General features: G+C 41.3%; 1 protein-coding gene across 3 annotated transcripts in view; it reads right to left on the bottom strand.

Annotated features, from left to right (window-relative positions):
* Window positions 1–14,850, bottom strand: part of sema3b (sema domain, immunoglobulin domain (Ig), short basic domain, secreted, (semaphorin) 3B) — a 78,530-nt gene that overhangs the window by 9,553 nt on the left and 54,127 nt on the right. For all 3 annotated transcript variants that reach the window (XM_047583777.1, XM_047583760.1, XM_047583769.1), the window contains 7 exons: window positions 13,697–13,854; window positions 11,992–12,054; window positions 3,868–3,987; window positions 2,709–2,802; window positions 2,459–2,578; window positions 2,218–2,360; window positions 2,016–2,130 (listed from right to left, as the gene is read on the bottom strand). In XM_047583777.1, the coding sequence (XP_047439733.1) occupies window positions 2,016–2,130; window positions 2,218–2,360; window positions 2,459–2,578; window positions 2,709–2,802; window positions 3,868–3,987; window positions 11,992–12,054; window positions 13,697–13,854 (813 nt within the window). The remainder of the gene's footprint in view (window positions 1–2,015; window positions 2,131–2,217; window positions 2,361–2,458; window positions 2,579–2,708; window positions 2,803–3,867; window positions 3,988–11,991; window positions 12,055–13,696; window positions 13,855–14,850) is intronic.

The following is a 14,850-nucleotide window of genomic DNA, read 5'->3' on the forward strand; positions in this document are numbered from 1 at the left end:
GGTCTATCAGAAACATCTTGACACAGAGGTGCTGCTGTGCAAACCACATGTCTCCACAGCACTGGAAGGCATTACGTAAGCAGACATCCTGCATTCACTTCATAATTCTTTAATAATACCTCTAACCTAATAAGTCCTTCTTCTGCTTGACTTAATTAGTGTAATGAACATAAAATACATGTGATATAGTCTCTGTCAGAGCTTTATAGAAAAATTTTGAATCAAATGAGGAAACTGCTATTCATAGTCCCCCAGCTAAGACAATCACATAAAAAAATTATGAAATACAATGTTTTTCATGCCCAAATATGTATCAGGAAAAACTGTCTGCAGAAAACACAGTAAAGACGGTTTCATATGTAACTCACCACCCCATAAAAATAAAAGAGGTAAAGAACACAGTTGCACTAAATATTGATTGAAATGCTTAGGAAAGGAATTAATAATGTGATATAAATAATGTTAAGTGGGATTCCGATTGATTTCTGACATTTTTAGATGATTTAACATGCAGTTATTCACCATCCAATCAAACTAACATTTGTTCCATCAAATGGCTAAAAACACCATCTGTTTGTCGTCTCATGTACCACTGACTCGTTTTATATAGAAACTATTAAAGAAGCCAGTGCGGGGCTCGTTAGAGTATGAGTATGTGGAGAGTTTTTGTTCTACGTGCCGCTCTTGTCGTACAGTAGCTGTGTTTGGCTGCTTAGCTTAGGCCACAGGCTATGCAGTTTAGGTCTGGGATGTCAAACTCATTTTAGTTCAGGGGGCCCTACCAGTAACATAATAGCATAATAACCTATGAATAACAAGTCCAATTTTCCCCCTCAGTTTTAGTGCACAGGAATGCAAGAACGTTATCAAAATGTTTACATGTAATGAACTATCCCTTTTAACGTCTTCTACGCAAACAATCTCTGGAGGGCTGAATGTTGACACCCCTGGTTTAGGTGGATGCCATGCAGTTCAAGCCATGTGTTTAACTTTAAACATTACAAAAGAAACAATATTTTTGAAGGACTACTAACCCTCACGTATGGGCAATGAAACTTAGACTGAGGGCTAGAGTACCAATTCTAACAATCCCTAAATCCTGCAGAGGACAGAATCGCTAATGTTAGCATTCACACTGAGCTTCTGCATAGTGGGGGAATACACAGCGGATGAGTAAAGGTCTGTTGCTGGTCTTGTTTAGCCTCACAAATGTTATCTAGCTAGTGAACTACTCAGTGTTGTGGCTTATGAAAGGCTAAAATAATACAAAATCTTTTTACTTCCTTACTGTTGCTCTGTTGACCAAACTCAGAAACTTGGTGAACATGCCTAGTTACAGTCTAAATTCATATTCTGCAAACCATTTTATCTTTTAATTGGTGTGATGTTAAAATGTTGGCTCTGGACAATCCTTCAGTGTATTATGTGAATATATGTCTACCACCATCCACGCTTTTCATAAATTCCACCTCACTTCAGTAATCCGGCTAAAGAAAACAAATTATTTCTTTTTGTCTTGTGAAGACTCACCAGAGACGAGCCTGCAACTTAATATGACCTCACAGCAAAAACACCAGCTTTGGATAATAGTATATCACCAATTAATCTCTCAGTCATGCCTGCTCTAAGTCTGCAAGAATGCGGGACTGAACAGTAATCTACAACTGAGGTCAGAAATCCTGGTTAATTTATTATGCTTTCTTTGATTTTTTTTTTTCTCTCCATTTTGCTCCAACAGAACATATAAGAAAATCCGCAAGTGAAACCAGCCCAATACTTTTCTGTTTAGCATTTTCTGTGCAGAATATTTTGGACTGAAATGGGGACAGCATTGATGGTAAAGTAGAGCAAAAAAACATTTCTGTGATCCAAAGGTGAGGTAAAAAGGCAAACTTTCTAAGATTTACTTGAATTTCCTGCAGGACTTTCATTTCGTCCATCACTTTTCTCACATCACAACCTTTTTTTTCAGTCATAAATCAGGTGGTACTGTACAGTATTCGAGCTGGACTTACGCAGCTCGTCAAAGTACGTGTCGCTGCCATCGGCTCCAGGCACCGAACAGATCAGACGGGTCTTAAGGAATGTCGTCCACTTGTTCACCAGACTCCGCTGACCACCCATGTCATTCTGATTCAAGACAAAAAAATCATTAAATATGTGTTGAAGAGGACAATATCAAGATATTAAAGCACTTGTCATTAAACAGTCTTTCACCCTGCACAGCTGTCCGATTCGGGAGTAGGTGGACTTTCCCAACCCTTGGGCCTCAACCGCCGTCTCTCGGAAGAAGAAAAAGACCTTGTCATCGTCTGGGTTCTCGCTTTCAGGGACCCAAAAGGAACCAACAAACTTTGGTTCTGGTAGATAGAATCAAAGAGGAACAGTGTTAGCCGTAAGTAAAGTCCTTTTCTTCCACAAGGAGTGGATAGGACTTAGTATCTTATGTTAACCCCACCGTTGAGCCAGCGTGAGTCGTGCTGTTCTGTACGGATGGAGGGCCGTTTCCCCAGGCTTCTGAAAATGGTGAAGTCCCGTCCCATTAGATCTGTAGCCACCCCTGCGTATAGCTCATCGCCTAGGAAACAGATTTAATCAGTGACTCTGATTGGTAATGTGACTATACAGCTTAAAGTAGATCATAATATATATACACACAACAGCAATAGACTTGTAATTATGCACTTCTAAAGTATGAGTTCAGTTACCGACGAGAACAGACGCAGCATTGTGTCGAGGGTCATACGGACTCTTCCCTTTCCCGTCCTCCACCTTCGAAGGGTCAATCCTGAACACATGATCCTGATGGAGAGCGAGGACGGAAAGAAACGGGTGAGATCAAATATCGTCCCGTGTTCCGTCACGGTCGGTAATTTTCGGGGGTTGAAATTTAAGGTTGGAGACTTTTGGCAGCACGAGGAGCTCCAAACTAATTTAAAAAGCAGGAAGTTGAGCTAAACATGATGGCTTTCTCTGGGACTAATTTACCTTCACCTTTACCTTGAGTGCGGCAGCGGTCCAGACTACAGATTGGCTTGAGTCAGATTTGTTTTGCTAAGGTTTCAAAGCGTAACAGAGTAACAGCTGGATATCAGATGTCGACGTGCACCTCTTTGTACAAATAAAACCTTGTCTGCTGAGGTTCTTTCTTGCAGTTACTGTCTCATTTATATTAAACAGAATGTAAATTGGTAGGTCAATGTGACACAGTGTGTGCATGTCTGTCTTTGATGGGGTTTTTTTTAAAAATAATTTTCAAAATGAGTTGTGCCTTCAATGCACATGCATATTTTTTGAATGAAGTTATATAACTTAGGTCCAGGCCATAGGTCTTCAACAGGGGCTCCACAGCAGAGGTACTGCAGGAGGTCGCAAAATCTTTAAACGATTAGACATTTTTTATATATATACTGTATATTTTTTTTTCCCCACAATTTTCACACATAATTTAAAATTTCTTTATTACACACTTAGTTTGGGGGTTGAAGACCCCTGGCCTAAGGCTCTAACATTCAATTATCTGCAACTTCCAATGTAGGTGAGTTTAACCTCTCCTCGCCTGTTCGGTTTTTAACCTCCCCAACTCTCTCTGTTCTTTTTTCTCCTTTACAATGCCATTGCAAGAACTGGGGGTAACATGAAGCCGAAGCTTGCAGACATGTATCCCCATCCAGGATGTCTATCCCTGGGTTCCTCCATTCGACCAACCATCACTGGTTTCTACATCTTCTTTCATCACCTCCCCTCGACCCCTCTCATCCCAATTCCCTATAATAATCTTGTTCTTACATACTGGGGTGTGGTCTCGTTAGTGAACTATATAAACTGTATGTTTGTGTTGGACTTTTTTTTTTGCATGATCCTCACCTCCATCCTGTGTCCCACCTCTACAAAAGCACAGGTGGGATGGAAGGCTCCGGTTCCACAGGCGTACAGGTGGGTGCGATTAAAGTGGTGCACAATCTTCACATAGTTCACACAGTCAGACTGAAAGAAACACACACACAGAGAGGCACAGTGTCGGTTAAAGAATGGAAAAACATGCATGATGTAACATCAGAAAACTGCATCTGCTGCATATTCACAACTGTCCTGCATACTGTTAACTACAGTATGCTAATCGTTGACTTTCCGTCTTTTGGTTTGGTGATGGTACATTCCACACATAGCTCCTCTGTCAAATCCTCGGCTCCGTCCCCGGCACACTGTTGTGACAGCCTTTGTGTCCTGGCTGAACACACACATGCCTGAGGTTTTTGTGTTCGTAGGAACACAAAACGATGATATGAAACTCCATGAGCACAACACAGCGACTTTTCCCGACATGTCAAACTGTTTCTGCAACAACAACTACAACAGATTGAACATTTCCTTGAAGAATTATGATTTTATGATGATAAATTGAGCTCGTTTTATCCTTGTCCAGTCCTACATTATCTCATTGATCTGCAGACCAGCTGTTGCTCTCTGGCCCCGGGGCCCAGGATTGAGAGGGAAGGTGGTGGGGGCTTTGTGCAAAAAGCTCCACAACTGTGAAATATTAAGACAAGCTACACCACTATCCTGTTTAAAATGTGATATTTATTCATTTCTTTGTTGTCAAACTTTTGATTTCATTGTCTTTCATTCAATGCAATTCAATTTCCATGAATTCCTTTGGAAATTTGCTTTTGAATCGTTCCATACAAATACAAACTGGGAGGATTTGAAGTGTTTAATCAGCGTATATCACTTTGTACTCCTTCAGAGTCTGTTTTCGGCTTCCTGGCTTCTTTCTCCTCTCTCCCTGTTTTATCAGGACGGCCTGTTATTGAGCTGTAGACACATCTGTCCATCTGGGAGTCAGGTTACAGTAAGCACAATCTCAAGAGACTGCTGGAAAAAGACTTACTGTACACTAAGAGAGCCGATAGCACATGCTCTGTCTGATCTCTAAATACATGGCTTTGAGGAGACTGGTCCGTTAAGTGAGAGTGGACACCATAATTACCAGCTTAGCGTCTTTCCTAGGGTGTTATAATAAAGGAAGGACTAATGGAGCTGACTGTCTGTGTTTACATAATGGGTCCTCATCTAATCAGTACAACCTTACTCTCCCTCCCTTTCTCTACTGCCTACTTTTCCCCAGAGAGGCCTGAGTAACATCTGTCTGTTGATTAAGTTACAAATATTGTTGGACCCCCTGACAGTCTGTTAAGATACAGTTCTTCATCATCTCCATCTGTTTCAGACTAAGTTTGGATAATCCAGACAGTGGAGAGCTGTTCATTATCACAAACTCGCTTTTCACATATTGTATTTCTTTTGAGCTTCAGAAGAGTCATCATCTCTGTTAATTTAGTTTAGGACTTGATAGACAATTACAGTGCAGAGTAAAGAGCGTCAAGGGTCCTCTCAAACGTATCGTGGCCGAGAGAACTCACCTCCCAAACACTAGTAGGCGCTGTGTGTTTTTCGACAGTTCATTTTGTTTCTACTTCCTGCTTCACTTTAAACAGTGGCAAGTGAAACCGAATTTTTCCTGAAGACGAGTCGTACAAATGTTTGCATCTCTGAACCTCCTCAGTTAACCTTTCCTCGATGTCTTCCGTCTATATTGATCAGTTTAACAATCAGTTTGAAAATTGTGGACATGGAGAAGCAGCCGGAAATACTGAAGCATAAACACGCTACCACCAAGCGGACCAATCACAGCTCTTGTGGTCTGCGTCACCGTTACGCGTATTTACATCAGGCCACGCCGTTAGGGTTAGCTATGGCGTTAGCGGCATTAGCTAAGCCATTAGCTAAGCCATCAAACTGACACAAAAGCACAAACTGCCTATAAATTATTAAGTGGCTAGTGTGTTACCTTAGACTCAGACTTAGACTTCCTTTATTGTCATTCAACAAACGCACCATATGCATATATTAAACAAAGTAGGGAGCAGACACATAATTTATCTAAAATACACACATTCACAGAATATAAATGTCAGCATGACATAAAAAGAAGTTAAACTTACTCATAGTGTCCCCTCTGGAATATTTACACAATAGTGAGCTATTTAAATGTCTAAAAGTTTAGCATTACATTTTTGAAACATATGAAGAAAGTACTAATTGACAGTTGCAGGCTACAGAGGTCCCCTGTATGATGGATGCCCCTTCTTGGCATTTTTTAAATAAAAGAACACAGTTTACTAGATTGTTGTGTTTCTAAAATGACCAGAAACGTCGGTCTGTTCTCGGTTGGTCTACAACGACGGACCGCTGTTGGTAAGGTTAGGAATGTGTGTGTGTGTGTGTGTGTGTGTGTGTATGAGGGGGCACATAAAGGTGAAGGAGTCACCAGAGCAGCAGTTTGACAAAGAAAATTCTTTGATGTGACAAAAGAAAGCCGGGAGGCTACGGAAAGGATGCTTGAAAGGCCTTGAAAAGATATGAAAGGAACGAGGAGGACAAGGAAGGTGAATTACGCCGGCAATCACACTTCCCCAGTGTGTGTGTGTGTGAGAAAAAGTCAGTGTGGTGCTATTGGGGTGTTTAAGGGTTCACCAGCCGACCTTTAACCTGCTACTGACTCATTAGCTGAAACAGTGAGAGGCTGTGACCTCAGCCTCTACGTCTTGCCATCTCGTTTTATAAGGCCGCTTTGTTCTGAAGCTGACGTCCTTCTCTTCTTTTCCGTCTTAGTTCCTTTTCTATTCTGGTGATGATTAACCTGATCTAAATGTTTGTTATTTCAGCCACTGTCTGTCATCTCCTTCAGCTACTTCACGTCTTTCCGTCTCACACACTCAACCTTATCCTTTAAGAATAAAAGTGTTTTGATATTGAAACTGCTTGCAAATGAAAAATACGATTTATTTAACTTTACAGTGATTTATAAAGCTTTGGCTTTTTGCACATGTTGCATCATTATAACAATATTTTTCAAGGGATTGCCGATGACTATGCTCTCAGATTTTATTAAAGTTAATGGCTGACGGGGCTCGACTGGACTAGAATGGAGGTGCACAGTAGACGTCCATTAGATACACAACACAGCACAGTGTAATAGCTCAGGAATGCCTTTGATCGTTTGTGCTGAGCAGGACGTAGAGCAGCACTTTCTCCTGGAACGCACTCATTTCTGGACTCTGACCTCCAACAAATTGCACAGATGGCGCTTAGTTCCTTTGTGCATTTACGATTGTTTCACTGTCGTTTATACGCAAAAGCGATTTAGCACAGAACTATAGCCTGGAAGCCAGCCCCGTCTACCATTCATCGTTTGAAACCGCTAATGAAAATCCAAGTGGAGTGTTACAGTCTGTCCAGAACGGAGCTGAGCTTTGTTTTTCATCCCGCTCCTTTTTACTGTATTTATTTGGTGGGGTTAAGAGTTAATAAATATCACTTTATAGGTCTATTTTCTGTGCTGTCCAAATTAGATATCGATATGTTGGTCGGTTAGTCTGAGACTTGGCTGGACTAGCATGAAATTTGTTCGCTAGTTCCCAAGTGGAAAAATTATATATAATCACCTAATGACCTCATTCATTTATAGCTAAACTCCAGCTGTAGGTTCAGATTTCATTATTTCCACTTGTTTATCTTAAGACCAAATAAACCTAATCAAAGCGTTTAGCGCTGATTCGAGAATGTGAGCATGCTAATGCTAAGCTAAGATGCCGCAGATAAAGGTCAATATTGCACCTGATCGACACAAACACATTTAGGCATTCGTCACAAGGATTCTGATGTGGTTGTACTTCATTTTCATGAACATGACAAAAATAATTAGTCAGGTTACAATAAATTTAGGACTCAAATGGCTCCTGTCAAGTTATTCATACAGCTTTTAATACTTACATTACAGCTGTTCATACAAAGAAGATTATTATTAAACCACGGTCCACAACGGTCCAAGCTTGTGTTTCTGTTGTGAGAGTGATTTTAAGGGCTTGACTTGACTTTTTATTTTCATCATCCAGTAGATTTTAAGTAGTAGTTATTGTTTCATTGTCTAACATGTAGAATTCTGATTTTTGAGATACTCCACAAATACAATTACTGACTGACAGATGCATCATAAAACTGTAAATTACTTAATTAATCATTTCTACATGATGATTTCACACCTTTTCTGTGTTTCATAATAATAATAATAATCAGCAAACAACAAAGAGGGTGCTGTAAATAACTCACTATCGATCACCTCTTATCTTCTCAAAGTGGCTTCGTTTTACAGTGACGCCTCGATGCTGACTCAGACAGAGCGTCTGGGTGAAGTGTCAGCCGTTTACCGCCGCTGTCTGACTGTGTTTGGGCGCATGTGTCTGTGTTTGTCTTGGCGTGTCCGTGTGCATGTTAGTTGGCTTCCCTGTGGCGTATGTGCGCTTGTGTGAGCGATGAGGTGTTTATTTACCGCCGGCCTTTGTGCGGTCAGCTTGCCGAGCCCATGCATCACCTGCCTGGTGTGTATGTTTGTTGAGTTCCTGTGACGTGGTGAACCGCACTCGAGAACTGATTTTTTTTTTTTGCAAAAGTTCATGACACAATTCATTTATTTGACTTTAATGTGAAAACTTATACGCACACTACAGTGTGTATCTGGACGCATCTAGGGCCATACTGAGAATGACTATTTGAATTTTTTGAAAATCATTAAAATCATTATAAACCTTTGCACAATGGAGCATATGCACCAATCAGGCATAACATTATGACCACCTTCCTAATATTGTGTATGTTGCGACTCATCAGAGAATGGACATGGGCCTTCTGAGGGTGTCTGGAAACACAATGATTTTAGTGGGGGCCCTTGGGCCCTATGGGTTATTGGGAGGGGCCTCTGTGGATCAGACCTGTTCCAGCGCATCCCACAGGTATTGATCAGTTTGGGACGTAGGGGATTTGGAGACCAGGTCAACACCTTGTGCTGTTTTTCTTAATTTCTAAAGGGTTTTTACTATGGGTTGTTATTAACTTCTCCTATCAGTGTGGTTTTAATGTTGTGGCCGATCGATGTAGGCAAACCAGAAGCTTCTAGGAAATGAATCCATGTGTTAAAGGCAGTTAATACGATGGGAAGTCATGGCAAACATCACTAGAAACTTCTGGTTCCCAGGGAAGTAACGGTGTAGGATATACAAAGATTCAAGAGGAGGAAGAAGAGTAGCAGATCCAGAGGCGCCACGAAGGGGAGGAGGGCGCGTTTGGCCTCATCCTATAGAGAAACACACCTCTGTAATTAGGGTCAACTGTGTGAGGGTCAGCTCAGTTCTCACTGTGTGTGTTGAGATTTCACGCAGGAAAGAAAAGCGTTTAACAAAGGATAAAAATAACATTTCAAAGGCCGGGGACACAGGAATAACAAGCGAGCAGAAGAAGAAGAAAAAAAAAACTTCAATGGAACATTTGTCTTCTAAACTCAAATTTTTCTTTTCTTTTCTTATCTTTCTCTTTCCTTTGGCGCAGTTTCAGTAGCGGTCTCCCCTGTCACTCTCGCACACAGAAACCTGAACACACACATGCAGACAGTCTGCTGGTCAGGTGAAACCGGAGCTCCGTATGAGCTTCGTATGAATGGAGCTCGTTGTCTGTCAGCTACAGCTGTGTAATCACACTGATGAAGGGTTTGTTTTATACACACACACACACACACTGGCTACGTATATAAACATGAATAAGTGTACATGCTCGCTGTCAAACACTTGGGATTAAATACAGTACGCACAGATAAGTTCATGACACATAGGATGTTACAGATTTACACACTAATACACACCAACCTAAAGCACTGATTGTAGTCTGGGTGGTCTGCAGGCTCTCGGAGGCCTCTACGTGTCGGTCAGTGAGGCTGAGCCTACTCTGGCCAGGCTTCATTCAGAACGTCACATTTAGACACATAATCACCACATACGCTATTTACCCAGCGTATTCTTAGAAACTAAACTAAAGGCATTACCATTCGTCAAAATAACAAAGAGGGTGCTTTGAAACTCTTTTTTGGCAGTCGGGAAATAAGACCGAAGGAGAGTTCCTTGCGTCTTATGCTCGTCCCGTGAGCCTCACAAGTTCATTTACGTAGAATCGTATGCGTATGGAATCGGTTCAGAATTGAATGGGAAATAAAACTGATTTTTGAGACAGTTTTTTAAATTCCTTTTACATTGGTACGTCTGTAGCTCATTGTTATTCCCTTCAGCCACGACGCTCACATTAAACCTCAGTCAGGCGTTCACTGTTAATAAAGTTAGTAAGCATGTTCCCCAGCCTAATTCAATGGACACATGTTTGCGTACAGCATGTCAATAATTGCATTTCCGACTTTATTTTGGGACTGTATAACATTTCAAGGCAGTAAAACTTGGAAACAGAAGTTCACCTGCTGCCTTAAGGGCACTAACATTTTAGTTTCTTATCTTGGCTGCTAATGGCGTAAAGCATAGGTCTTCAACAAGGGGCACTTCAGGGGGGGGTCGCAAAATCTTTGGTTGATTAGATATGTTATATATATTTTTTTTATTTCACCCACCAACTTCTTTAAATGCACATTAACATGAATTCAACATATTTTAGTAAAAGGATAAATGGAGGCAGAATATGTTATCTTTCAGTCGGCACTTCATTCATTCAGCGAAAAAGGAGCTGTCTCAACAGTGACACTAGTTAAGACCTGTCAATCTAAGCTTCCTGTACACAGTAGGCCCCGCCCCTATCGCTGCAGAGCCAATCACGAGGTTGCATATTACACGCCGACTCTGTCCCAGTGACACGGCCATCCTACTGTTGCATGTTTGAACCTGAATGCATGAATATTTGAACCTGTGTATTATCTGAATAGCTTAATACTAAATGTGAAATGCAGAGTTTAATATAGAACGCATGTAGTAGGTAGGGGGTCCCTACTTAATCTCTCCATCAGCTTGGGGGTTCCAAAGACCACTGGCATAAAGGTTCAACTCGCATCTTGCTTGTACAGGCGTTTGCCATTTAATTTTATTTAGAGAGGAGGAAATTAAAATTTGATCCTGCAAAAACAGTCACTTTGAGATTCATTCCTGGTGGGGAAACGGCTTGTAAAATTCACCCATCCATTACGCTTATGGTGCAAATATTTTTTGATGATGTTGTAACACCACGGATGTAGCGCCTTGTTTCAAAGCTAACGTCATTTTACTAAAACTCAGTTAAATGAACACAGACCACAGACAAAACTGAGAAGAAGTCAAGTTAAAGAAAATAGAAACGCTGACATAACTGAATGGAGCTGCAATGTATTACAGTGCAGTAATATTTTGCAAAAACACTGTTTAATAACCCAGTGACAAGGATTTTTGGCTAATACGTTTCTTATGAATCAATCATGTGCTCATTTGGGTTTTCCCCAATGTCTTTAAATTGTAAAGAAATTACTTTCTAACTCATATGCCCTTTAACATAATGAAATTATTACATAAAGCCTAAAAAAACCTGGTTATATCAGCGCATGAAAACATGTCTGCTGCTGTGGAAGGGACAAAATAAAATAATGAAATAGAGCGAACGTCCCAGCCAGACAGGAACCATAAGACAAACAGATTTCTTGGGAAGTGATCTCACCACATGGCAGGTCCAAAAAGTGGGAGCGCTGCACCTTTTATTACACGTTGTCTGTTTGAATGCGGCGTTTCCGCCTTGTGATGACTCCCATGACTGCAGTGGATCAAATGGTACCATTGTGTTGGGCTGGGAGGGAGTGGACGGTTACCTCTGGGGCCCTTTTATTTCACTGAGTATGATGATGTCTGAAGGCTGATTAGAAGTTTATTTGAGGCTTAAACAGGTTTGAAACAGGAAGTAATTATGCTGCAGGTCTGCCTGGATGACAACTTGTGGTCTTCATCTTTTTCTGTTGCGTAATATTTGGTTTAATTCATGTACTTTTCTGACAGAACCTCCACATAATTATAATCATTGTTGCATCGTTTTCCAACAAAAAAAGTGGAGAGGAAACGTTAGATAATGTGTAAAGAGACTTACAGTGATATCCTTTCCAGCCCAGTTGCACTCCTCCCTCCAGTCGACTGGAGCGGGCCAGTAGATCTGAAACAAGAAATCCTGTTAGATTAGCCAGAGTTTATTAGCATTTAATTAAAGTTTGGTTCATATAAATCCCACAAAAAGATATTAATCGCCCATGATCCTAAAAACAATGAGGATATCATGATATAACGGCCATGAGCAAGGCGCTGTGATTGAACATAAGACAAAAATCTGGATGATAGCGGAAGGGTTCTTGCCTCCCGTGAGTCTTTCACTCATCTCACTTGCCTCTTTTTCTTCCACGTCTGTTCTCCCCCCTTCCCTCCCGCCCTCCCCCGCCCCTGTTCTAACCCCTTCATCCCACCCCCGCCCCATCCCCCGACCACATTGGAAAAACAGCTTCCACTATGGTGAATCTTGCACACCCGAGTCATAAATCAGACTCCGCCAATCTAAAAACCAACAGAGGCTTCACATCTAACGCAGCAAACATGTAATTTACTACAAACAGCTGTGCACAGATGTCTCGCAGTGGAGCGTCTTGCTTGCTTGTGCAGCCGTGGTTTTACCTCCATCTTTATACATTCGCACTTGTGTCCTGTGTGTACGTTCAAGTGTGACCTGTGGAGGTGCACCTCTTCATCCCAAAAAAAGTGGACTATCACATGTTCTAAAAAAAGGATTCAAGCAAAAGCATTTTCATCTCCGGCCAGCTCTTTCTCCATTGATCCCACATTCTTTCTTCCTCTAAGGTCACAAACTTGAGTGGTATCACGTGTGGAATGATTCTCCAAGGAGGCATTTGTCTAAGTTCATTCTGGATTTCTTGTTAACATACAATCTACTTGTGGATCAACTTTAATAACAACAGTAGTAAATGAATCTTAGGAACCAAAGAGTGAGGCAGTGGTCTCAAATAAAGCCTCCCTCTTGAGATCAGTCTGTTGCCAGCTTTATTGCTTTAATATGAAGACAGCCCAAAGTAATATTTTAAATTATGTAAGACTGCATATAGACCTCTTCCTAGCTTGTAAACAATGTGACGTTTTTTGAGGGGCGGGGCTTAACTGGATGCAAAAAATCTCAAACACTAAAGCTTGTAAACGTCGGTTGGCATGTGTCAGTGGACTGTTTTGGCAAGAATGGACGAGGGAAAAGTATATTATAGAGAATATACTAATACACTCACTCCCCGAGGCCATGAGTGTTATCTTCTAAGCTGACTTTGACTGAAAGGACTCTATTGGATGGACGATCTGACGATTTGCAATGGCGAGTCACTTCCACATACCTAACTGAGAAACCCAACGTCTATATGAAAGAAAACGGAAGGCATACAAATCGTTAGATGCCTATAACAATGACTTGAATGGACATGGAAAATTTGCAGTAGAAGAATTTGAATGATGACTTTTGTCCATACTAATGCAGAGGGCTGCCTCTATCAAGTGAATAGTGATGCAGTGTTGTGCGGTGGAAAGTATAATTAATATAATCTTCTTTTATTGGAAGACAACAACAACAAACAAAACCCTGAGCACTTGAGAATGTCAGACATGTCCTCCAGTCCAATAACAAGGAGTGCTGAAAGTGTTGAAACCTCAGCAGCAGTAAATTAGTATTGATCAACAAACAACCCTCAAGCAGCCCCGACATAGTTTACAGCTCTACGAGTTCGGTCGGGGCGGCACTTCTGGCCGACCTTGTGTTCTTGCTTGGCGATGTTGTCCAGCGACAGTGACAGCAGGAAGTTCTTGGCCCCCACAAACAGGCGTCCCCTCTCCTCGTCCAGCAGCAGGGCGCTGAAGCAGCAGGAGCGCTCCAGCTCAAACCGCCGAACTCCGTGGAACTGCTGCAGCTCTGAAAAATGGGAAGTTTGATCACTTTAGACGTCTTACTGATGCATTTCTGCAGGACAAAAGGTTAGAAAACGGAACAGTCACTGTGTGTAAGTGTGTCTTTGTGCACAAATTTGAGATGATGTGCACGTGCAAGTGGAAAAATAAAGTTTCTCTATGTGATAGTTGGAGAAATTGGCCTGGCAGTGAGTCTACGTTCGACCTTTTGCTGCAAGTGTAAGCGAAGTCTTTCAACCTTGGTGTCATGTCAGGACAAACGAGCTCAAGTTATTAATTATTTCCACACAAATTTAGTTGTAAACACTTATTTTATAGCTATTCTCCATATTCTTCAAGTGTTAAATGACCTCAGAAACACTCGGTGCCAAAAACAAACCCGAGCCATCACAGTCATCAGATCCAAATCAGAACGTTGCTACGGGGGCTACAACAAGTCATGCGGTTGATAAAGAAGATTACCACGTCATTTCAGTGTATTTAAATAGCGTTTTCTGTGTCTTTGTTTCCTCAGGCCTGTGCAGGATAAAAAAAAATCCTCTGACAGTAATGATACCGTATTGGTTTTAATGGAAAAATTGAGCGTCCTTGCTTTTTTTCCCCCTCCAAACTGGCAAGAACAAATCCTAAAGGGAACAGTGCCCAGGAAAGTTCAGCTTGTATCTGTAAATTTAAGCTATAATATAGTTACCCCAAGTCAATGGAAAACAAACAAAAAGAAAAACAGTGTTCTTGGCCCAGATAGCATCAAAAAGTAAAAGCACTGCATCCTCCCCTGCTGGTCCGGCTTAAACCAGGAGCTTAAGGAAACAAAACCAAGGCCCTCTTCGCTTACGCATTAAAACGGCTTTATTAGTCTGCCATTGTTCTAATGTGAATTTATAACTTTAATTAAGACTCTGACGCCACCCGGTAACCGCCTGCATGACATCAGGGACTTTTTTTTGCAGTTCGACCGTATATGGTGACAGTAACTCGGGGCCTAAAGAAGATTCATAAT

Source organism: Mugil cephalus, chromosome 1, assembly GCF_022458985.1.
Source record: "Mugil cephalus isolate CIBA_MC_2020 chromosome 1, CIBA_Mcephalus_1.1, whole genome shotgun sequence".
Taxonomy (NCBI): Eukaryota; Metazoa; Chordata; class Actinopteri; order Mugiliformes; family Mugilidae; genus Mugil; species Mugil cephalus.